Genomic DNA, 23,209 nt, shown 5'->3' with positions numbered 1-23,209 from the left:
TTTGTTACGATCGTACTTGTACACATCGTCACTGCACACGTCTTATAACTTGTCATTTATTTAAATTTTAGTTATAATAGCTAAATAACTCTCAATTTTCTTCAAAGCGTTGTTTGTTTACAGTGTAATGACGTTATGTCACAAAATGACACTTGACCGCCTGATTTAACGCGACGTTCCGTTCACCGTAAAGAAAGTTCGATTTTTATTAATGAATAGCCCTTTTTTCGAAAAAGTAATCAATGAAAGGCATATATAATACGTATACTAATTCATTAAAACACTTTCCCAAAAAGTGTCAAGTAGCCAATTATCTTTAAAATAGGATTTTATTTTTAACCAACTAGCGATAAAACAGGTTGCCCTCTCCACCCCACAGGCGCCGCCCGCCATAGCCTATGAGTTCTTGTCTTAATGCATTGTACTTCTTGAAGAATAACTTCTTAAGGATTCGCTTACGCCGCTTGTCTTCTTTCAGACAGGATTCCAGTTTGTCCATACAGACTTCCTCCCTTGAAAAAATAAAAAGTACGGTTTAGTTAGTCCTACGTATTAACATGAATAATGATGTTGACATTTTTATGAAGAACTAAGAAGTAATTCAAATCTGCTTTTTTATTAAAAAAAAAAAGTATTACTTGTAATTTTGATCCAGTAACAGCTTAATAGGTTCAGTTTTCGTGTATTTATCAGGTAGACGGGAGCCAGGCGGCAATTTGGATAGCTCCTTCATGATGCCCATAATGGTGTTCTCTAGTTGTGCTAGCTTCGGCACCATTAGTCTTTTGATCACCTGAACATTTAAAATTCTATATGGATAGGATATACGCAGTGTGGCATGGACCTAATATTTGTTGAATCAAGTCAAGGTCGTAATGTAATTGGGTTCGTATAGGAGGTATACCAAATACCTGTATTTAGATACAGGTCTGTGAGTAATACTCACAGTCCCATAGGCCGTGTGAGACTGTGTGGGGAATTAATCAGATCTTGCAAAATTAGTAAGACCTCACCCTTCTCTTGCATTTATTTGTTTTTGCTTCATTAGGGTTTCTAATTAATTATATTTTGGGTGCTTTGATTTTAAATTACCCTGTTTTGACGCTTTCTTTACAACCGGTTTCACATTGTGATTTTCTGTGTCGTGGATGTCATGGACACACAAATATCATAAATACCCAGACATTTATATTTAGCATTTATATTTTAACTGACTAGGGTAGAACCCAGGACCCTCTGTACGCTAGACTAATATTGTAACTACTCCGCCACGCAGAAAATTACGGAGATAAAGATATAGAAAAGTGCAATGTAATTTTTATCCTTGTTCACCGTTTTTTTCATTTTGATAAACACCATAAATAACAAGAGATTTCTGTATAAAATATTTTATACTTAGTATCTACAAATTTAAAGGATTTAATAGATTCAAAACTGATATTAAAAAGTTGGTAACCTTCCCACACTTGTTTCCAGTTTTACAAGGGGTCCTGAACTTCCGACCGAGGTCCATGGTCGGTAAATTCTGTATCTGTACTATCACTTTGTCATTTGATCCTACTGCTGTTTTTCTAGCTGAAATAATATAATCATAAAATAAATATACACAATAAAATTGGAAATTATTTACACTTAAAATTGTTTGTCTCTGTGTTCTTTGATAAATATGGCTGCCTGTTGAGAGCATTTTGGTAGGATACCGTTTAAACACAGAGTTTTTGATAATTTTTAATCACTTTTGAATATTTAACTTGCCAAACATTTAGATCTTTCCTTGGCGCCTTTATTAGAACTTGGCTGAATCCAGAATTTGGCTGAATATGGCTGTGTTAAAAATACTAAATAAAAAAAAATACTAACCCATCATTGCTTTCATTGTCTTGCCAACTCTAGGTATATCCGGTTTATTATATTCTTCCGAAGTTTTCCCTCCAAGAACAAATGTGTTCGAAATTAAAAATAAAAGATAGCACTGAATACTTAACGCAATTAAAGTCATTTTGCCTCCGTTGTTCGTTGCAACTGCATCTGTGTTGTAAAGGGCAAATCTCTAGATGTAAATGGTTTACAAAACATGGTTTTATGGCTAGGCAACAATGCGTCGGATTTGTGTCAGCGATAAGTGTTTTGTAAATTTTCTTACGGCATTTCAAAATTTATAAACTAATTTTTAATCAGTTTTGTTGCTACACAGGCTATTTATAGGTTTCTGATATGAAATTTATTTTTTTGTTTATTTTACTTTAGGGGAAACAGTTATTCATGAAAAACTTCTGCTCATTTAGTTGATCTTAATCTTCCTTTTATAAGAAGTAGATAATAGCTTCTAAAATGCGTACATAAGTAATTTGTACATACAGCAATATAATATTCTTGTTTACATAAAAGTTGATTGAGGCAAAAATGCGACCTTGAGGAGTGATTTTAAGTAACTTTTTTTAAGCTTGGATGTGCATTTGTAAGAAATAGAAAACAATTCTTGGGGATTTACGGGGCCCAAACTTCGTAAAAAAGCTCAATAAAGCAAAAAAGATACGAAGTTTTTAGAACAGACCTACGTAGTTACATAACAGTCACGTGTTTTCTCAACAACAACTGAAATCGAAAACTTACAGGAACAATAGCAAGTTTTCAGTAAACAGTTAATATTTGACAAACTTTTCTAAGTCAAGTTGGTTTTAGTCTCATTCGCTATTAAAAGTTCAGCTATAGTAGGAGAAAATGAGTTAATTTCTGTCATACTATTTATCCTTATTAATTGATTTTTAAACACTTTATAATTCGGCTAAGTTGAAATATTACTGAATTATTACTTATCGTTTAACTATTTTAAATATCAAAATGTGTGAAAAACAATTAAGATTGCAAGTTGTGTTAGTCATATTAAGTTTAGCCCTTAGAATAATCTATGCTGTTGATGACAGTAAGTAGCTTATTTTGAAAATCGTAATTATAAACGAGCGTATAGTAAACTTGATGGTAAACTTAAAACCCTAAAGAGGGATTATTTGGTAGCCCTGAGGACTAAGTTGGAAGACCTTGGGGTAATTACTCCAAACCAGAACATAACAGCGCTTATCAATATATCAATGACAGTGCTTAACACTATTAAGCGCGGTGGTGCCTTTGTAATCGAACCGATAAGGGCTTCTACCACCTTCAAAATCTCTGTAACGAGTTCCGTTTACAACACCCGATTAAAGATACATTGCTACTCCTAAAGATTAAGATCATCGTCTCATATTTAAGTCAGCCAGCATTCACAGGTTTTTACCGAAACGATATTTTGCGCCAAAAATAGGTGTGGCGTGGCGGTGGTACTCCCCCGATCAGACCACACTGGTTCTGCCATCTTTGTGTTTTCGACGTTCCTGTTGCAGCTAAACTATAAAGCTAAATTAAATCGTAGTGTGGCTAAATCGTTCATTCAATTAGCTAACTAAATATTTCTGTCCAGGTCTGCTCTTCACGGTGACACGAGCGCCCCGTTATTTTGGTATACTGCAAGACCATCGCGGACAGCCTATATCCGTGGAGGTATCAGAAGAATACATGGACCAGGATTACATAGCTACCAATAGGTAAGAAACCTAATAAATAGGCAATGACAAAATGGATGAAAATAGTAAGTAATAGTATAAATGTTGACGTCAGGGCTTGAGTTACATGTCCAAACGAGCTTTTGCCCGCGGCTTCGCTCGCGTTACGAAGTAATATTTTCATCCCCTATTTTATCTCCTTGAGGGTAGAATTGATCAAAATCCTTTCTTAGCGGATGCCTACGTCATAACATCTACCTGCAGCATGCCAAATTTCAGCCCGATCCATCCAGTGGTTTGGGCTGTGCATTGATAGATCACTATGTCAGTCAGTCACCTTTGAGTTATATATTTTTAGATAAGGCATGCACGTCTGATTTTAACCCAATTGTAGAGGGTAATGTTTTCCGAGTGGATGTATGTACTTATCTATGTATGTCTCGTTTTTTGGCACGCCCACACACAATGTTTTTTTTTATGTTTTTTTACACAATGTTTTTTTACACAATGTAATGTGTGAATTACATAGTTCAATGTAAAGCTTATTCTTTTAATTATCCTTTAAGTTCGTTCACGAATTTTATAAGAATGGTTAAGTTCACTTTTTACAAATGTTCATTTCATTCTTATAATACGACAATAATTAATGAGTAAACTGTTAAAATTTAACATTTTTTACATTTCAGAAAAAGACATAAAATCGACTGGAACAAGTAAGTTAAAAATACTTTCATATTTAAATTTTAAGTAATGATTTTGAAATTTATAACAAATTACATACTATCTGCTATAGCCTACTTCTGTTACTAATGCTTGTGTTTTTCAGGAATCCATTGGACATTGATGATTTTGATGATGATGAAACGGAGGAATTTTTCGATGATAAAGACAAAGATGTGAAACTACCTAATAAGTATAATTTACAGGCGGGGCCTGTTTAGAAATCAATTAACTTGACTTTAAATTGTGCTACGTTTGAAGGGCTTAATAACTACGACGAAATAACTAGTATTCCTAAAGGACACAATTTCTGGAAACTTATTGAGTGAAAAATTGATAGAGTACAGATACAATTTATGATCTGTGAGCATGTCTGTTGAATATATTTATTAAAATGTTTTATGTTTATTACCATGTAAGTTAGGTGTAAGAAAAAAATTAAGATAAGCAATAAATCCATTAATTGTAACGTAAATTGGTGTATTTCATTGTAATGCTATTAAACCTAAAGTTGAATTTATATTTTATCTAACTATTTGCTACATTAAAGTTACCTTATTGAATTTTTCAGGAAGCAGGAAAACGTAGGTTTTAGGCAAGTTTTATGTAATAAATTATGGTCATATTCAGTTCAGTACCCTTAGTACGAGTTTTTACATTTGTTCGATAACGTTCAACGTTTACGAAATCGCGAATACAGCGCCCACGTGGAGCGAATCGGTACTAAAATTCCGCAGCATAAGTTTCAAAAACGGAACTATAACGCTATCAAAATTAAATTAAAAATGTAAAAATAAATGCATTCTATTTATATTTGTTAAATTAAGTGTCAATACAATTGACTATTAAATATTTTAAAACTTACAATGCGAAATTTTAGTTCTGTTAAGGTCCACGGTGGCGCTGTATGCGCGAATTCGTAAACGTCGAACGTTTTTGAGCAAACGTAAAAAATCGTACTAAGGGTACAGTTTAACATTGGGAATGTTAAAAAGAAAACATAGTGAAGAAATCCACATGTTTAGTAGACTTCCTGTATCATTTTAATATTGAGTTTATTAGTATATATGGGCGGCGAGACCTTTTATAATATATAATATTAATTATCATGTTAATTTTGATTGTCAATGTGGAATTAATATTTAGATTAAAATATGGACGACTTCCGGTAGTACTTCAAAACACTTTGTTAGTCATACCAAATAAATTATATGAATTATAATAATATTAAAATATTTATTCTCGTATTTTTAAAACAATATTTTAAATATAATGTTATTTTATTAATAGTTAAATTTATTGTGAATCATGTCACTTGTTATAACAAAACAAGTGATGTGAGAGGGTAGTTCTTACGCTGTTTGTCACTCGAGTAGTATTTAAGTCCACGCGCTGGTAGAGCGTGATTCATTCGCATTTAGTCAGTCGTGTAAGCCGTTACTCTGCTCGAATTATAAATAAAAGTGAATATAAGTGATTTTCATATTAAAATCGTTTCGTTCAGTTTATTAATAAAGTGCGATAGTGGGATATCGCCGACAGCAGCGGTGGGATGGTCCTACGTGTCCACATGGCCATGATGGAGATCAATGGTGACGTTTATTGGTTCGGGGCAATGGCGCGCACATTTGGCGCGCGTGTTTGGTGATTTTCCTGGGATTGCTTTGAACGAAGCCTTAGGAAGCCACGCCGTTGGTAAAGCGTTTGACAGATGCTTTGATTATGGCGGTACTGAACGTAGGGAACAGTGCAATTTTGGGGTGGACCCTGGTCTAGTATGACCGTTTATTTCATACGGGCGACACGTTGCCATTTTGATACTTATAATCACTTGGATGGTCTATTGTTTCAATTTATTTCTATCTCGTAATTTTATAATGTTCACCTAATGTTTGAGTGTTCACAGGATAAGAATCTACTATAGCTGCTTATTGGGTGTATTGCAACGACACTGGGCTTGTGTTGACCGCAAACGTACCGGAAGGTGGTCAATATTACGGGTCGCTATAAGGCAGGATACTTTTGACTTTGGTAAAACCAAGGCGGTGAGTTAGTAAGAGCCTTTTCGGTAAGTGACTTTATGCTTTAAAAATTGAGATACTTGACGGTTTGTTAAGAATTTGGCTACAAGAATATGACCACTGTTGGGAAAGAATTTACTTACGAATTACGAATTTTTAAGATTTTTGCGGGTACACTCATTATTTCTTGTGAAAATTTTCTGAAGTTAGTCGTATTAATGCAATTTTAATAGTCTACACGTTGCTCAATGGAGACTCTTCTCTCTCTCTCTCTCTATAGTCGGTCCCTCAATGCTGAGGATCGTGACTTCTTTGCTTTATAGCGTCTTTCCAGAGATTCCGATTAGTGGCCTGGTGTATCGCCTCGCTGACCGGTAGATGGTCCGATGCCTGGTCTGAACATCGTTTTGGGCTGCGTCCTCTGGGTCTTTTGCCCTCCACCTTGCCTGTCACCAGTAGCTTTTCTAGGTTGTCATTATTTCTTCGGGCAATATGACCGAAGTATTTAAGTATGCGGTGCAGGCAAATGCTGGAGAGACGTTGGGAATGCTCTAGGTGTAATTCTTTTAAGATGGATGCGTGGGTCCGGAAGGCTGTCCACGGGATTCTTAGCATTCGCCGCCAGCACCACATCTCAAATGCGTCCACTCTTTGTCTGTCTGCTACTTTCAGCGTCCAAGATTCCGATGCGTAGAGGAATATGGAAAAGACGAGCGTACGAACTAAGTGAACTTTTGTACGATTAGTAATATTCCTGTCCTTCCAGACCCTGGTAAGTTGGTTCATTGCCGTTTTAGCCATACCGATGCGGCGTCGTATCTCAGTTTCGCAGTTTCCTTTATCATTAATGACTGACCCCAGGTATTGAAATTCCTTGACGATTTCGAAGTCGCTGAGCAGATTTGTTCGTTGTAGTGACTCAGAACGGTCGATCATCATAATTTTAGTTTTGCTCCTGTTTATCAAAAGGCCAAAGTCCAAGCTTGTACTCTCAAGCCGATTCATAAGGTCCCTCATTTCTTTTTCTGATGAAGCGAATAGAGTTGTCTTCGGTAAAGGCTCAATAGATGTGTTTGTGATATGGGTTCAGCGAAGATATGATACCGTAGCGTTCAGTGGCGCTCGTGTTTGAATTTAACGGTGTGTTGTATTGAGCAAGGTGAAGGTGATTTAGGTTAGAACATTTAAAATTTGGGTTTTAATGTCCTTGATGAACTTCCAGACTTGTCATTTTGTTTTTCTATATACAAATAGGGTATATTACGGGGTAATTGGTGCTAAGCTGACTAAATTTATTTAAAGTAATTGCAATAATGACTTGAGAACTTGAGTAAACATGTTGATCGAATCTTACCAGAGGTTGTCGTGTAGCCGTAGTATGCGGTGGGCAGGCAGCTATGGCGGAGGTCTAGTTTCAGTAGAAACTATGTGTATTCATGTAAGTGGATTTGCGTTAATAAAAAGTAACAAGACGTTACTGGGTTATCCATCAATCACATGTAGTGGTTAAATGTCTCTAATTATTTGATGTATTTGGTCTAAGTAATTTTAGTAATTAGAAGGAATTGGTCAGCTAAGCTCTTAGTTAATAAAAAAAAAAAAAAAAAAAAATATATATATATATTAATAATAGTTCGTTGGAATTTATTTTACGCGTTTGAGTTTAATGTTAAGGGACTAATTCTTTTGTTTAAATGGTGTTGTAGAAAATTTGGAATCTTATACAGACAATGCGACCGATCGATTTTGTGTAAAATTTTGTTTAATTAGAAAAGTGATAGTAATGTAAAAGAGGTCGAAATTGAGTACGGTTGTATTGTGCGTTGAGAGATTCATGTGATTTGAAATAAACTATTCATCATTAGTCTTTTAGTTTTAGCGTGGCGAATAACCTTAACACGAGTTAGTCAGGATTGGCCGAGCGGAAATTCTAATATTCGCCGTTTGTTTTTCTGTCTTATAGGAACAACACACGAGGACGTTTGACTTATCACGATGGCCATGCCGCGGATGGCCAGTGGAGGGTTGGTTTGAGTGCGCTAAGTATGAGATGGCACTAGCTGGACAGACATAGGGGCGGTTTGTCGATACCTGCTACAAGTGAGTGGTCGGGGTGCGCGTGGTCCTTGGGTGCCACAACGCCACAATTTGGACCGCTGAACCTTCATTTCAATTTTTGTAACAAATTATTTTCTTTAAAAAAAAAAGAAAAAGATGCAAATTTGCACACGTGGAGCCGTATGGGCACTGGGTAAATGAGAACTTTGAAACAATTTGTAACTACGCTTTATTTATTTCCTTTCCGCATTTCCTTTCCCATAACGCTGGCCGATCACCATGCGTTTCCTTTTCCCGGTCTTGGGGGCTAGATCCCAGGATGGGTGATGCCTATGTTTCCACATTTCCTTTCCCATAACGCTGGCTGATCACCATGCGTTTCCTTTTCCCGGTCTTGGAGGCTAGATCCCAGGATGGGTGATGCCTGATTTGTGTGTTGGCTAGATCCCAGGATGGGTGATGCCCGATGTGTGTTATTGTGTTGTGTTGTGTTGTTGTTGTCTTGTCCGCATTTCCTTTCCCTGACGCTGGCTGGCCACCATGCGTTTCCTTTTCCCGGTCTTGGGGGCTAGATCCCGGGATGGGTGATGCCGGTTATTGTCAGCTTGATCCCAATATGGGTGATGGTTGTTATGGTTGGTTTGATTTGGATCCTGGGGCTTACTGGTACCATATTGCAATACTGTTTATCTTATCTCTAATTTAAGTTTACAAATATTTATGTTCAAAGAAATGTTTTATTGTTATTTTTAGTTTAAAATGTTTTTTATTTTTTTTATGTTCAAGGAAATGTTATATTTTTGTTTTACATGTAAAATGTTTTATTGTTATTGATTCTCTTTTTTTTAAGTTCACAAAAGAAATTTATTATTTTTATTTCATTTGTAATAAGCGCCGAGAGCGCGCTTGAATCAGTATGACCGTATGGGCGGCGAGGCATTTGATAACTATGTTTATGGGCGGTGAGGCATTTGATAACTATGTTATATTTATTGTGGGTTTATTTTTGTAACACCAGATCTGCGCAGAGAGCGCGCTGAGTCAGTATGGCCGTATGGGCGGCGAGACCTTTTATAATATATAATATTAATTATCATGTTAATTTTGATTGTCAATGTGGAATTAATATTTAGATTAAAATATGGACGACTTCCGGTAGTACTTCAAAACACTTTGTTAGTCATACCAAATAAATTATATGAATTATAATAATATTAAAATATTTATTCTCGTATTTTTAAAACAATATTTTAAATATAATGTTATTTTATTAATAGTTAAATTTATTGTGAATCATGTCACTTGTTATAACAAAACAAGTGATGTGAGAGGGTAGTTCTTACGCTGTTTGTCACTCGAGTAGTATTTAAGTCCACGCGCTGGTAGAGCGTGATTCATTCGCATTTAGTCAGTCGTGTAAGCCGTTACTCTGCTCGAATTATAAATAAAAGTGAATATAAGTGATTTTCATATTAAAATCGTTTCGTTCAGTTTATTAATAAAGTGCGATAGTGGGATATCGCCGACATATACATTTTTAACTCAATCCTTCTAAGTCTAGACCCAGCCCAGCAGTGGGCCGGTATGAATTGACGATGAAATAACAAACAGACATTACAAACAATATAAATTTTAATTCTTCTAAAAATACAAAAGTAAAAAACGAAACTACAGTCACATATCTACATCATCGTACATTTGTGCGAATCTCTGTTCCACGCTATCTATATTCTTGTCGGGGAACAGCGGCATTCTTGCCATTTCTAGCGATTCTTCAGACATGTCGGTCGTTTCGTCCGAGTACATCTCGGCTATGTGGTCCTGGTAGATCTTCTCGCACTCATTTGGGTATTCGCTTCGTGTGGTGCTGGGGTGGTAGCCGATAGCGTCGATAGGACCCAACGTCAGGTAGGGCACCTGAGTTGTTACTTGGAAGTGTTTGACTGGTAAAATAAAAATTAAAAACTAAAAACCACGCTAAAATTGCAATCGTTATCTTGATTCCTGACGATCCTGATGAATGATTGTGAATGCGTAAAAAATATTTAAATCGTGTATTGCCGGTAAATCGGTTCTTGATAATTGTTCAAGATTTTAAATTAATCGGACAGTTCAAAGTGGGTAATCGAGTTCAAAGATTCCGTTACATACATACATACAGGTCAAGCTAATAAAATAAAAGGGTGATAAAAATAGGAATTAATAGTGGTAAGGATAGCTTGCGTAAATGTTGTTGGCAATTAATTGTGATAAGGCACTAGATACATGTTATCGGATTAAAGTTAAGTAATTTTTGACGCAGTCGGGAGTAGGATGGGTTAAGTGATGTTATTGCGTTTGTAAACATTGTATAAGCATGGTACTCTAAAAATATTTTTTTACTATCGAACTAATGATGCAAATATTATTGCGTTTTAAATATTTCAAGAACAGACTTAGAATTAAAGTAAAAGTGAATTGTTATTAAATTTGATCGTTCCGAATGTAAATCAACGTCTTACGTTTACTTTTAACAAAATCTATCAAAAATATGTAAGTATTTTAAGATTCTTCCTACTATGATGTGTAATACCGTATTAATATTCCAAACAAAAAAATACAATGTCAAAAATTTGATTAAAAACAGCGCACATAAATATTTCTATTAAATTAATTTTAGTACCAAAAAAGATTATCTGCAAAGTCACGACCGTGACAGGACTCGAACCTGCAATCTTTGGATCCGAAGTCCAACGCCTTATCCATTAGGCCACACGGCCATGGAAATCAGTTTCAAATGTAGGGTACAGATTCGTATGGGATGCGCGCGCAGCCTGAATAAGTGGTATCGAGCTACGCTGCTTTTTAATAAAGAGTTTGGTTAAAGTTATGAGTAAAATACTTAGGTCGCGTTGCATCGAAAGCCCGGTTAAAGTTTGCGTTAAAGTTAAATATAACAGTAACTTTGACGGTAGCGATAGTAAGTAAGAATTATATGTTGCATCAATTGATTTGTCATTAACGTCATTTGTGTCGCTGTCACCGCAATTTTTAGTCGAAATTGACAGATAGGGAAGTTGACAAATACAGTAACTTTAACCGATCGAAATCAAGCGGTTAAAGTTAAGTATTAGATATGACGTAATTTCAACCTCAACTAAAATGGTGCAACGAATTATTTTTAAACCATTGATTTGACGGTTGGTTAGGCTTCTGTAAATGTTAAAGTTACATGATGCAACCCACCCTTAGATCACTCCTAACAAGAAAGCGTAACCAATTTTGAGAGTTGAAATTGTTACGTAAATAAAGTTTTGCCACGTCTCCATGCTGAAATGTCCTTAAAATGTTTGAAATACTTATTTATTTATTACGTAAATTACGTAGTATTAGTTATTTATACTTATATTATCTCTAAAATGTTTTTTATTTGTCAATAAATCAAAAAATCAACGACAAATCAGCGTTTTATGGCATCCAATTTCAAGGCGGTGAATCTTACCAAAGGGTTAAAGAGTCATAATCCCACCTAATGATATAATTGTGAATTTGTGAAATTGCGAATGTGAGTTTTTGAATATTCTGAATCGTGAGTTGTGAATGTTTGTTTATTTGGTACACTTTCACGCCTTAACTATATAACCGATGAAATTTTGTACACATGTTGTTAGGGGTTTAGCAAAGGACATAGTGTATCTTTTATACCGAAAAAGTACCGTTCCCGAGGGATGGATAAGAACAACCTTATCTATTATCCTGATGAGCTTAAGGACAATGTTATCAAATTATTGTCATGGATAACGAAGCCACGGGTAAAAGCTAGAGAAAATTATAAACGACAGTGAACAAACGGTTTGTCGCGTTAAATTCTAGTGGGTGAGGCCTGAAATTCAAAATTCTAATGAATTTGTATATGCATTTTAATGTTAACTTTAAAGCAAACTTTACGTTTTTTTATAATATAAGAGTAGCAGACAAGCACGCAATTCACCTGATCAACCCCAGATAAGATTAGATTCCTATTTGAGGTTGTCCACACATGCGCCGCTACCCCTGAGGACTAAGCTAGAACGCCTCAGAAAAGGTATGTCTCCCTTACCACTCCTTTGAAACCAAAATACATGAGCGCTTAACACTACTGTTACTAGGTAGAAACTGTGGCGTTGGTGCCACCGGAGTCGAACCACAGAGCGTTCTATCACCTTCATAATTAGAATACTTACAATCAATATGATCAGGTATGATCACGGTAGCGACAGTTTTAGCCACTCTGTCATCGTAGTCTTCTCCGAAGATGTTCACCTCGCCGCCTTCATACATCTCCTTGTTGGGCGGTTTCTGGGAGCAGTCATCTTCGAGATGCCGCCGGCCGGAGTGCTGGTGGGGGGCGTGCGGCGGGGGGATCTCCGTCAGGGGGACAAAGTTACTCGCTACCACACCACCCACTGGCTTCACTTTTTTTAACCTGTCGAAAAGAGTTTCACGTTTTCCAAAAAAGATTGTGGTGATGGATAAATGTTCTTTTGTATATTATAGAAGTAATAAGAGCACGAGCACATGGACGGACAGTTGCAACTGTCGTCCATAGTCAGGGCCTGATTAACCCTTAGGCTAATTAGGCTGCAGCCTAGGGCGTGAGGGTAGGGGGGGGGGGGCGCCAAAATTGTGTCTACGACACTTTTAAATTCATGCTAGTAAACAAAGCCAAAACTAATATATTACTTTTGAGGTCTATCGTAACGGTGGGGCGCGTCTTCATAATTGGCCTAGGGCGGTCAGAACTCTTGATCCGCCGCTGTCCATAGTCCTCATAATCAATCCCAGATAGCATAAGAATCTTACCTGATTTCTGTAACACAGATGTATTGCTAATAGGATTTTGGAACGCATCGTTTAAATTTAGAAAATAGTAGCGTTATAGGCGTAAATACGTGTGACGTTAGTACCACCACAAACGAACGATAGAGTTGTACACTGTACAGGTTCAATTAGCTGCAGTATTTCGAGATATATATATTTCTCATATAACGTAGGTATAGTCGACGTCAAACTGCAGGTCCGCTCTGAAGTTGTTGCGAGTAGGTATATTCATACAATTTGCTATGGCGACGCGATTCTTTTCTATATTCAGAGCGGACTAGCAGTTTTACGCGGACTATACTTATATTTACAAGTAAGTCTACTCCAAACAAATTCATTTTGGCATTCAAATTAATTTTTTAATAAACTTACTTATTAACGAGTACACTGCTCCTTATCTCCGGCGTCACGAACCCAGACAGTTCTAAAACAGCAACGAATACTAAAGCCTTCATTGTCGCCTATCGCATCGACATCATCTGCTTCACTCCTAATGGCTTTGCCATCTGTTTAAGCTGGTCTTTTAAGCTCCCTTTTGTATTTATTGGTTATTATCTTGATAGGGCTAACAATACGAGAAACGTGCATTGTTGTTAGCACAATGAAACAGGTGGTTTATATTGTTATCGAGTATCGGTCGTCACGATATTCTGTTTCGTAGGAAATCTCGCGTTGGTTAAATCGTAAGGAAATTAGTGAGTATCTTGTTTCCTATTTGCATATGTTGCTGTTTATTTGGGTGTTTTGGTGAATTAACATGAAGGGAATTCGTTTAGGACATTAAAATTAAGATTTCTAAATACGAAAAATAAAGAGTTTATTCAAAATCGATTCAAACTTAACAAAGTACTGTGAAAGTGTGAGAGAGATTTTTTTTTATAATTTAGGAGTAGCAGACTAACATGCAGTCCATCTGATGGTAAGTGGCTACTGCCGCCCATGGATCATCATCATCATCATCATCATCAACCCATTACTGTCCCACTGCTGGGCACGGGTCTCCTCTCAGAATGAGAAGGATTAGGCCATAGTCCACCGCGCTGGCCAAGTGCGTATTGGTAGACTTCACATACCTTTAAGATTTTTTATAAATCTCTCAGGTATGCAGGTTTCCTCACGATGTTTTCCTTCACCGTTTAAGCAAGTGATAATTAATTTCTAATACGCACATAAATTTGAAAATCAGAGGTGCGTGCCTGGGATTTGAACCTCCGACCTCTCGATCGAGAGGCCGCGTTTCTTAACCACTAGGCTATCACTGCTACTGCCCATGGATATCTGTAATCAATCCCAGATAGGATTAGATATTCCTACCTGAGGTCGGCCACAGATGCACCGCCACCCCTGAGGACTAAGCTGGAACGCCTCGGAAAAGTATGTCTTCCTTACCATACCCTTCAAAACGGAACACAGCAGCGCCTAAAACTGCTGTTATGAGGTAGAAATAGGTGTGGCGGTGGTGTCGCCGGAGTCGATCTACAAAGGGTTCTACCACCTTCAAACCAATATCAATATGGTGTACCTAAACATTATATACCTTAACTGGTAAAGGTAGTTGAAGTCTAAACTAATAGCGTGTGACCAGTCTGATAGAACTGAACTCTAATTTTACAAGGATAGATGTTCAGAAGTATGACAATAAAGGGCATAATAAGAAAAAATAATATATAAGCTTATTTATTATTAATTGTAAAGAAAACGCAATTTTATATCAATAATGTATTCAGCATTTTAAATTTAGAAGAATCTAGACTTCTTCTTCTTATGAGCGACGGGGTCGAGGTGCCAGGTTTGGTTCCCGCCGCAGGAGATCAGGGTGTAGCAGCCACCGTAGACAATGGGTGGATCGGTGTCCGGAACGCATATGTTGTCTTGGCAGAAAGTGGCAGTGCCTGCATCAGAAATTAATTTACTGAAATGTGTTAGTATTATTGAGTCCATAAATGTCACCATATTTATGTTCAGCGTATTTTTTTTATAGGAATTATAATCGCTTACGTAGCTACTTTCAGGAGAGAAATAGCGCCAAAAATACATTTCTAAATTCTGAAAGGTAGAGTCAGATAGGTTAGGCCGAGAAAGTATCACCAAATCCATTTCTAGCGTGAAGCAAATCTACTTTTCGGTGGAAGGGTGTGGATACCACTTGACTTAGATACGAGGCGATCGTCTTATCGTTTAGGAGTGGCAACGTAGCCGTCGGGACCGCGGACGAATGCCTTTAGCGTACCCGCTGTCCCGACAAAGCGCGTACAGAGGAACAACGTAAGGAGTAGGCATATCCTCTTCGCTGTCCCACGCGGCTGAGAGGAACCGATGTAGGGTTTCCCCACGTGAAAAAGAATGGAGTGTCAACGCACTTAAGACCGGCAGCGTGTAGAACCACTTAAAAAGGAGACAAACTAGAAAATAAGTCTTAAGACCTCACCAACGTAACCCGTGGGTCGCGCTTGTCGCTTATTCTTCACATAGTCAACAACAGCTTTAGACAGCGCGTAGAAGTGCTTGCTGGCTTTGTATCTCATCTTGGCGAGCGCGGCGTAGCAGTCAGAGGCATCAGCTCGGCAGTGGTAGACCAGGTTCCTCGTGTTGGCCTTCACCATCTCCTCACGGAGCACTTGGTACTTGGAGTCCGTGTGGAGTATTTGGGCGAAGCGGACGTTTACTAGGAAATTAAAAAACAGACTGCTTAAAAATAAAGCATATTATTATGTCACTCCCATCATTGACACGAGTCCAACAACATTTCTTAAGTTAAAATCCATCAAGCCGTTTGAACTTCAAGGCGTGCCTAAGAGTGAGACATACCTACATTACATACTCGTACATACATACCGTCGAAAAACATTCCCCTCCGCAAATGGATAAAAAAGTTGGTTATGATATTTATTTGCAATAGTCTTCGCTTTCACAGTATTTAATAGTACTTACAATACGATTTTTACAAGTGATTTAATTGCACAGTAATAAAATAAGATGAATAAAATTGGCCAAGTGCGAGTCGAACTCACACACGGATGGTTCCGTACCAACAAATCGCTGATTTGCAACAATAATAGCACAATTCAAAATTCATTTTTCTGTTAAAGATACAATTTAATCCCGAATATTTCCTATTTTAATGTTTCCTGATAGTACTGTTATATACGTAACTGCTTATAGTGGTATTTATCTTTAGTTTAATTTTCACTTAAATAAAAGATTTCGAAATAAAAACATTGTTTAATTATAAACTGGCTCTCCTGGAAAATTACCTTTTTTACTTGTGCCATTATTCTTGCAAAGCAGCGAAATGTTAACTTATTTTTTATTTTGAGTATTTGTTGTTATAGCGGCTATCATTATGCATCCTCTGTAAACATTTCAAGTGTATCTATTACGGTATAAGGGAGTGATAGATGGACAGACGGACAGACGGCTTAGTAATAGGGTTCCGTTTGTACCCTTGAGTACGAAACCCTAAAAAGAATAGATACGTGTTGCAATACTCTATCATAATTTCTACAGGAAAAAAACTATTATCCTTAAAGTTTTCCTGTCACATTACGATATATTGCATTATCATTGTCTAATTGAAATTTATTATGAAAGTAGCAATTATTTTTTCTATAAAGGAATTAATTGGAAATAGGTAACTGTACAATCAAACTATCATATTTTGCGTAACTTTCGTCATATTATATCGACGGTCGGTTATATTAAATAAAATGTGAAAGTTTGCATGTTTCTTACCTAATCAGTCTTAGCTGGTTTTCACAATATTTTCCTTAACCCTGAATGTAAGTTATAATTAAGTACCTTCTAATACACACTTAACTCAAAGGGGCCTGGGATTTAAGCCTTGGATCTCTCGATTGATTCATCCTCGATTTATTTCCCTCGTAAGTATGATTTGAGCATATTTATCGTATAAGTATACTTTGTTTATGAAAACTTACGCAAAAATCCATACGTATGAAGTCACTAGCAGAATCTAGTGGTAAGGTAAGGAATTTAAAGTATGCTTCTTAAACTTACACCCAGCACCAACAATATATCCTCGAACTCCAACATGATTCGTCAATTGCAGCAAAACGCAAATCAATATAGCACTCCGCATGTTTCTTCAACAAATAAATGTTCAATTCAACGTGTTTTGTTTAAAACGACTTACTAATTGGCTTTAAAAGCAATTGGCAATAAACACGATGAAAGTGAGATAAAAACGCATTGAATGTTTTCGTTGTAAGCCAGCGAGTAAAGTAATGGTTTTCTATTTAAAAAGAACAGCTTGGAGAATTCACAGGTACTGAACGATATATGTAGTATAGACCTGTGTTTCTCAACCTTTTTAAAACGTAGGAATACATTTCAGATAGATTAGATGGTGGTTATTAGCAGTGATAGCCTAGTGGTTAAGAAACGCAGCCTCTCGATCGAGGGGTCCGAGGTTCAAATCCCAGGGCACGCACCTCTGATTTTCAAATTTATGTGCGTATTAGAAATTAATTATCACTTGCTTAAACGGTGAAGGAAAACATCGTGAGGAAACCTGCATACCTGAGAGATTTATAAAAAATCTTAAAGGTATGTGAAGTCTACCAATACGCACTTGGCCAGCGCGGTGGACTATGGCCTAATCCTTCTCATTCTGAGAGGAGACCCGTGCCCAGCAGTGGGACAATAATGGGTTGATGATGAAGATTAGATGGTGGACCCTCAAGGGACCGCGGATCTCAGGTTAAAAAACAGAATAAGTTGAAAGTCAACATTTTCTTGTCATACATATATCATTTGTTGTTAGCACGACTTAAGAAATATAGGGTTATGTCTAACATAACTTGTAAGAGCTGAAAATTGCGTGCCTGTTAACTGCTTCGTTTATTTATTTACTAGCTTTTACGGACGTTTTTATTTATTTCTCAGGAAAAGTACTTTTTTTCGGAATAAATGGAACCCTATGACCTTTTCTGAATCCTTGAAAACGTGTGTCCAAAAAATCATGACAATCGTGAGTTAAGGCGTGAAAGTGAAACAAACAAACTTACATTTGTATTTATAAAAGTACTTAGGATACGAATGAAATCAAAATTTAAAAAAAGGCAGAGTCAAAACACAAACGGTTCTACCATCTTCAAAAGTAGAATAAGAGCTCATTTCACGTCTAGCACGTGTTGGAAGCCAAGAAAAATTACTTTCTGTGTTTGGAGCAGTATTTGCAATAGTAGTTTAAACAACAGTTGTTTAATAAATCTTATTCTCCCTTCGTAACTGCTTTGAAGTTACCCATTAACTTTTTGGGCATATCAACGTGTAGAAGATAAGCGTTCTAGACAACTGTCAGTTAAACAATGACTATATTTAGTTCGGTCTGGATTCCTAACGTTTCTATATTGTCTATTCTCGTTAATTAATGTCTGTAAGCCTGACGAGAGATACCACTGAATCATTCCAACATTTCACGCGTTGAATAACTTGCATCACTTTTAAGCCACTTATGGCATATTTCGGCTTAGTTACTGGCCATACTGGACTGGCTGAGTGCGGGGCTTAAAACTTCAAATGCCTTTGAAAATATTATTCAGATCTCCTTAATATAAGGCAGGTATAGGTTGCTCAAGATTTTTTTCTTACAAGGTTAAGTATAGTTCGTGTAAAGTACATTAGGAGAAGAGAGGAGGCGAAGACACTACGTTGTAATACCAGAAGACATCAGTATAATTCTGTAATGTGTGTACTATGTGTGTGTGCGTGCGCGTGTGCGTGTATGTGTGTGTGTGTGTGTGTGTGTGTGTGTGTGTGCGTGCGCGTGCGTGTGTGTGTGTGTATGTGTATGTGTGGGTGTGTTTAATGAAATCGACTCTCTCATACAATATCCCCCATAATAGTAACGGCTACATCTTTAAAGGATGTATAAATCATATTTCTACAAACCTAATCTTTACTATTGATTTAATAACAACGTAAATTATATTTCTAGGTTTAAATGTGGTGATGATATTTGTAAAGACAAAATCCGCATTACCATACGATGTTAGTTACGATCTATTATATGTTGAAATTATACAAATGATTTTTAAAATGTTAGTTGTGATTAAATCCCCGTACAAAGTCTTCATGTCTATATTTAAATCGAAGAATTTAGTGTATTCCTAAGTGGGATTTCTATTACAAGTATCTTGATAGCTATGCCGTCTCCCAATACATCGTAGCGCCAATTCTCCCTCGTTACCGGAATAAATTGCGTACAGCCAACATCGCACGCGCTAATTGTGCTACAAAATAATACATCACCCGCTTATCGCCGCCATTGTTGCGTACCAAATAGCTACGATATTATGGCGCCAATTACAAATAACTAACCGATTTTATAAACCGTTTTACACTTCGAGCTAGGATAGTTTGTTGCTTTTATCGTCAGAACACTTTTCAGGGCAAGTTGCTATATCTGCTAATCGGAGTCCGTTTAACTTGTTTAGAATTCGATGTTTTGAGAAAGACCTTGGATGAGTATGTATGAAGTCCATAACTCTGCCCTAAGTCTATTACTCCGCATTTGTTGCAATGCTGCTGTGTTCTGGTTTGAAGGATGTGGTAAGGGAGACATACTTTTCCGAGGCGTTCCAGCTTAGTCCTCAGGGGTAGCGGCGCATTTTTGGCCGACTTCAGTAGGACTACCATGAGTTTACAAAAGTATTACTCGCTAGCGACTGCGTAAAATAAATGTATGAAAAATTGTACAGCGCCTCTGGTGGTTACTCGTAGAACTAAAATCCGTAGTGACGTAACTCGATACGTAAAAAACCTATCGAAATCAAATCGCTAGCGAATGTCATTATGATCTATTGCCATACAAATTCGGTCCCATGAGTCATTAATTTGACAGACGTTGTCAAGAAATACCGTAACGATAGTAGTTATGTTATTCACTAGCAAAATGACAATAGTTTTCTATTTACCATTTCTATAGTGGCGTTTCTATGCCAACTCATGGTAATGCTACAGGTAGTAATTAAATTTCGAATTTAATAAACTTTTTTAGATTATATTGTCATAAACATGTTCTGTTTTCTTTTTTCAAATGTTTCCATAAAATATTACCAATTCGTGCGCACGTTACGCAGTGGAACACTGGCCTAATACTTCAATAATGTTCGAATACTACCTGATAAGCCATTGAGGCAGCAATTTGGCGACACCACTACAATGGACGGAAATTTCTTTATCTGCCTGTCTGTTCTAATTCATATCACGGTGATTTACGTGAAGTTTCGGCATTATTCTTCGGGTCATTATGCAAAGCTGCTTAGGTTAGGACTTGGTATTGAGGCTTAATATTCAATTAGTGGGTTGGTCTAACATAATGTAGAATTGAGATCGTTTTATCTGGGATCGTTTATTTATGATAAGTAGTCTATTCATATTGATATCCAGAATCTGAAGTAGAATTTCGGGTTATAAGTGATCTGAAATCAATCAATTTAGTGCTTATATTTATCTAGATTGAACTATTTCGATATTATTGAAGTTTGTTGAATTTTCAAATCATTTATCAATATATAATCAGTGCTGTTTATTTATATAATAAGGTCTTTATAAACGTGTATTAAGATATCTGGTCTGGATTTAGGTGATTAATAGTTTTTTATAGCGCAACTTCTGAGTATAAGTCTCCTCTCAGAGTGTAAAGAGTATTTAAGGCTATTGATTACCTGGTCAAGTGCAAGTTGGTAGACGTCGAACACCCTTGAAAACTTATTTTAAAGAACACTTTTCAGGGTAGAGATTTCCTCAGGATGTATTTTCTACACCGTTTAAGCAAGGTTTAATTATTCAAATGTTTTAGGTTTAATTATTCATTACTTTCTAAGTTATGAACGTAATACGTCAGCGGTGAGTGCCTTGGGACATCGGAGTCCCCGATTGAGACGCTGAGTTTCAGACCACTAGGCTATTACTGCTAGGATGAGGACTAACACACATCAAAGCGGTGCGCAAATTTAGCGACGCGAAACACGAAAGTGGCTTGCAACGCGCTACGTATTCCGGAATTTGTTTCAAATATTGTCTCCTCACACCACAATAGCAGCACGCTTTGCGACGTATGCCGCAGATCAACGTACAACTTTAGTCTATGTCGGCCCTTAGCCATTGTTTTATACTGGTCAGTTAATAATCTCGGTGGGTGTCTTTCAGCCACGTATGATGGACGGCCTCTACTATAGTTGTTACAGGTGGATTTATGGGCTCAATACCTATTAAGCATGTAACTTTATGTTCGGTATTCACCAACTTAGGTTTGCGTTCATGAAAATGAATGATAGAAGAACTAAGCTCTATGGTAGAGCGGTAAGATTGTTTGAAAATATCAGGGGGTGCAATGTAGAGTTGTTGTACTGTTCGCATCATTGCGGGGTGGTCACATCAGTAAAATCTTGGATGTGGTAACGAAACAGACTCCTAGTGATCTTGCTGTCATTAGCTTAGTAGATTGGTTGTCACCACGGTAATGATTTATATTGAACGAGCGTTTGCCCGCGGCTTCGCTCGCGTTACGAAGTAATATTTTCATCCCCTATTTTATCTCCTTGGGGGTAGAATTGATCAAAATCCTTTCTTAGCGGATGCCTACATCATAACATCTACTTGCATGCCAAATTTCAGCCCGATCCGTCTAGTGGTTTGGGCTGTGCGTTGATAGATCACTATGTCAGTCAGTCACCTTTGAGTTATATATATTTAGACATGTAAGTAGCAGTTGTGTATTTTTTTAATAAACGATATAGATATTAAGTTATAACTTTATGTAGTTGGGAACTTATGAAATTTAAGGTGAAGGAATATTTTCTAATACCATTGTAATTGTCTATAACCTATGAGAATGACCTCCACTTCGTTTTTTTTATAATTGTCTATGGATGTCTGGAAGATATCCATAACTTACATATTATTCTTTTTTTACTATAATTTCATACATGTGCAGTAATCCACACTTGCACATTGTAAGATCAGAGTTGTACGAAAATATTTATTGGGCGTCTATTCAACTACTTCGTCCATGTTACTGATATACTGTATGAAATCAGTGTAATGTGATATTATTTTATTAGACGGTAACATGTTATGAGCCGGTGATAAAACATTAGTGAGCGAGCTATAATTGTTCGAGTTATTGCTATTAACTAGCTCTTGTTAGCCGCCCACGTGTGCAATATAAATATGTTAAATATTGTCACATTGATGCAAGATTAATGAATATATAGGACGACCAATAAATGTACTGTCAAAAATATGAATTTGAAATACCGTTACTAAGTTTGGAACAACTGACATGGGTTTTCTGCATCGGTGACTATAATAAACCAGATTTAAAACTGTGGCGAAGCGTGTGTTCGGCCGCTTGGATCGGAAAAACTATATTATATTTATTAAGTTTACATTAAATTGAAAATAAATAGAAATTATAATGCAAATTGTGTGGAAACTGTACTTTAAAAGGCGACGGTCACTTTTTTCCGCTTAACATCTGAGAGACAAGGATGTGGCTGAAAAACAGCGCTGCACGGAACCCTGACTCTGTGTCAGCAATTTTATGCTTGTATTTTTTTGTAAATCTTTCCCTTTTTTCTTTAATTGTATATTGAGGCAATAAAGTATATTATTATTATTATTATTATTAAAAAACCTTTGCTCCCTTTATCTTTTTTTTAATATGGAAGAAGTAAATAAGTCCCGATGGTAGGTGGCTACTGCATGCTCGTCTGCTATTCCTATATTACAAATAAAAAGCTGCTCGGGGCTGATCTCCCCCTATGCCCCCAGCACGTTTCGCGTCTGTTTAGAAATAATCATTTGTGTATAAGGTTATTGTATTCTTATATTAAAGATATATTTCTTGAAATACCAAACAATGGCTTTGATAGCCATCCTCACGTCTATACACCAGCACGAACCACGAATATTGTATTCGAAATAGATCGAAATATGTCGAAATAGGTACTATTCGTCAATCCAAAATCATGTTTCGAAATTAGCCTGTTGAACAATAGTACC

The 23,209-nt window shown here is 36.7% G+C and overlaps 4 protein-coding genes and 1 non-coding gene across 5 annotated transcripts; 1 reads left to right on the top strand and 4 right to left on the bottom strand.

Annotated features, from left to right (window-relative positions):
* Positions 1-310: 310 nt before the first annotated feature.
* On the bottom strand, positions 311-1,995 carry LOC140744038 (uncharacterized). The gene is made up of 4 exons (XM_073075478.1): positions 1,861-1,995; positions 1,457-1,575; positions 639-793; positions 311-512 (listed from the first exon to the last, which is right to left on the bottom strand). The coding sequence occupies exons 1-4, from the start codon at positions 1,874-1,876 to the stop codon at positions 344-346; spliced, it is 459 nt and encodes a 152-aa protein (XP_072931579.1). The 5' UTR covers positions 1,877-1,995; the 3' UTR covers positions 311-343.
* Positions 1,996-2,637: 642 nt separating this feature from the next.
* Positions 2,638-4,734, top strand: LOC140744037 (uncharacterized). Its single transcript, XM_073075477.1, has 4 exons — positions 2,638-2,923; positions 3,458-3,581; positions 4,226-4,252; positions 4,366-4,734. Exons 1-4 carry the CDS (start codon positions 2,842-2,844, stop codon positions 4,478-4,480), a joined length of 348 nt encoding a protein of 115 aa, XP_072931578.1. The 5' UTR covers positions 2,638-2,841; the 3' UTR covers positions 4,481-4,734.
* Positions 4,735-10,012: 5,278 nt separating this feature from the next.
* Positions 10,013-13,632, bottom strand: LOC140744088 (uncharacterized). The gene is made up of 3 exons (XM_073075553.1): positions 13,550-13,632; positions 12,541-12,782; positions 10,013-10,281 (listed from the first exon to the last, which is right to left on the bottom strand). The coding sequence occupies exons 1-3, from the start codon at positions 13,630-13,632 to the stop codon at positions 10,013-10,015; spliced, it is 594 nt and encodes a 197-aa protein (XP_072931654.1).
* Positions 11,025-11,097, bottom strand: TRNAR-UCG (transfer RNA arginine (anticodon UCG)). Its single transcript has one exon. It is a non-coding gene; the product is annotated as a tRNA-Arg (tRNA).
* A 1,282-nt stretch (positions 13,633-14,914) lies between the features above and the next one.
* LOC140744035 (uncharacterized) lies at positions 14,915-17,276 on the bottom strand. Its single transcript, XM_073075476.1, has 3 exons — positions 17,195-17,276; positions 15,606-15,842; positions 14,915-15,069 (listed from the first exon to the last, which is right to left on the bottom strand). Exons 1-3 carry the CDS (start codon positions 17,274-17,276, stop codon positions 14,915-14,917), a joined length of 474 nt encoding a protein of 157 aa, XP_072931577.1.
* Positions 17,277-23,209: the final 5,933 nt, after the last annotated feature.

This window comes from Epargyreus clarus, unplaced genomic scaffold (genome assembly GCF_041222505.1).
Source record: "Epargyreus clarus isolate Ecla_fem2 unplaced genomic scaffold, WU_Ecla_fem_2.2 ptg000008l, whole genome shotgun sequence".
NCBI lineage: Eukaryota > Metazoa > Arthropoda > Insecta > Lepidoptera > Hesperiidae > Epargyreus > Epargyreus clarus.
Note: the sequence above shows the minus strand (reverse complement) of the source record. Positions and strands in the feature narration are given on the sequence as shown.

Bases quoted from the DNA above. Each gene is read 5' to 3' on its own strand.
- LOC140744038 (XM_073075478.1), bottom strand. The intron at 794-1,456 runs GTTACCAACTTT...TTAAATGTTCAG, and splicing joins CTGGAAACAAGTGTGGGAAG to GTGATCAAAAGACTAATGGT. The intron at 513-638 runs GTAATACTTTTT...TATTTTTTCAAG, and splicing joins TTACTGGATCAAAATTACAA to GGAGGAAGTCTGTATGGACA.
- LOC140744037 (XM_073075477.1), top strand. From the start codon at position 2,842: ATGTGTGAAAAACAATTAAGATTGCAAGTTGTGTTAGTCATATTAAGT. The intron at 2,924-3,457 runs GTAAGTAGCTTA...ATTTCTGTCCAG, and splicing joins AATCTATGCTGTTGATGACA to GTCTGCTCTTCACGGTGACA. The intron at 4,253-4,365 runs GTAAGTTAAAAA...TGTGTTTTTCAG, and splicing joins CATAAAATCGACTGGAACAA to GAATCCATTGGACATTGATG.
- LOC140744088 (XM_073075553.1), bottom strand. From the start codon at position 13,632: ATGAAGGCTTTAGTATTCGTTGCTGTTTTAGAACTGTCTGGGTTCGTG. The intron at 12,783-13,549 runs GTAAGTTTATTA...TCTTTTCGACAG, and splicing joins AGCAGTGTACTCGTTAATAA to GTTAAAAAAAGTGAAGCCAG. The intron at 10,282-12,540 runs GTAAGTATTCTA...TTATTTTACCAG, and splicing joins CATACCTGATCATATTGATT to TCAAACACTTCCAAGTAACA.
- LOC140744035 (XM_073075476.1), bottom strand. From the start codon at position 17,276: ATGCGGAGTGCTATATTGATTTGCGTTTTGCTGCAATTGACGAATCAT. The intron at 15,843-17,194 runs GTAAGTTTAAGA...TTAATTTCCTAG, and splicing joins ATATATTGTTGGTGCTGGGT to TAAACGTCCGCTTCGCCCAA. The intron at 15,070-15,605 runs GTGAGGTCTTAA...TTTCTGATGCAG, and splicing joins GCGACCCACGGGTTACGTTG to GCACTGCCACTTTCTGCCAA.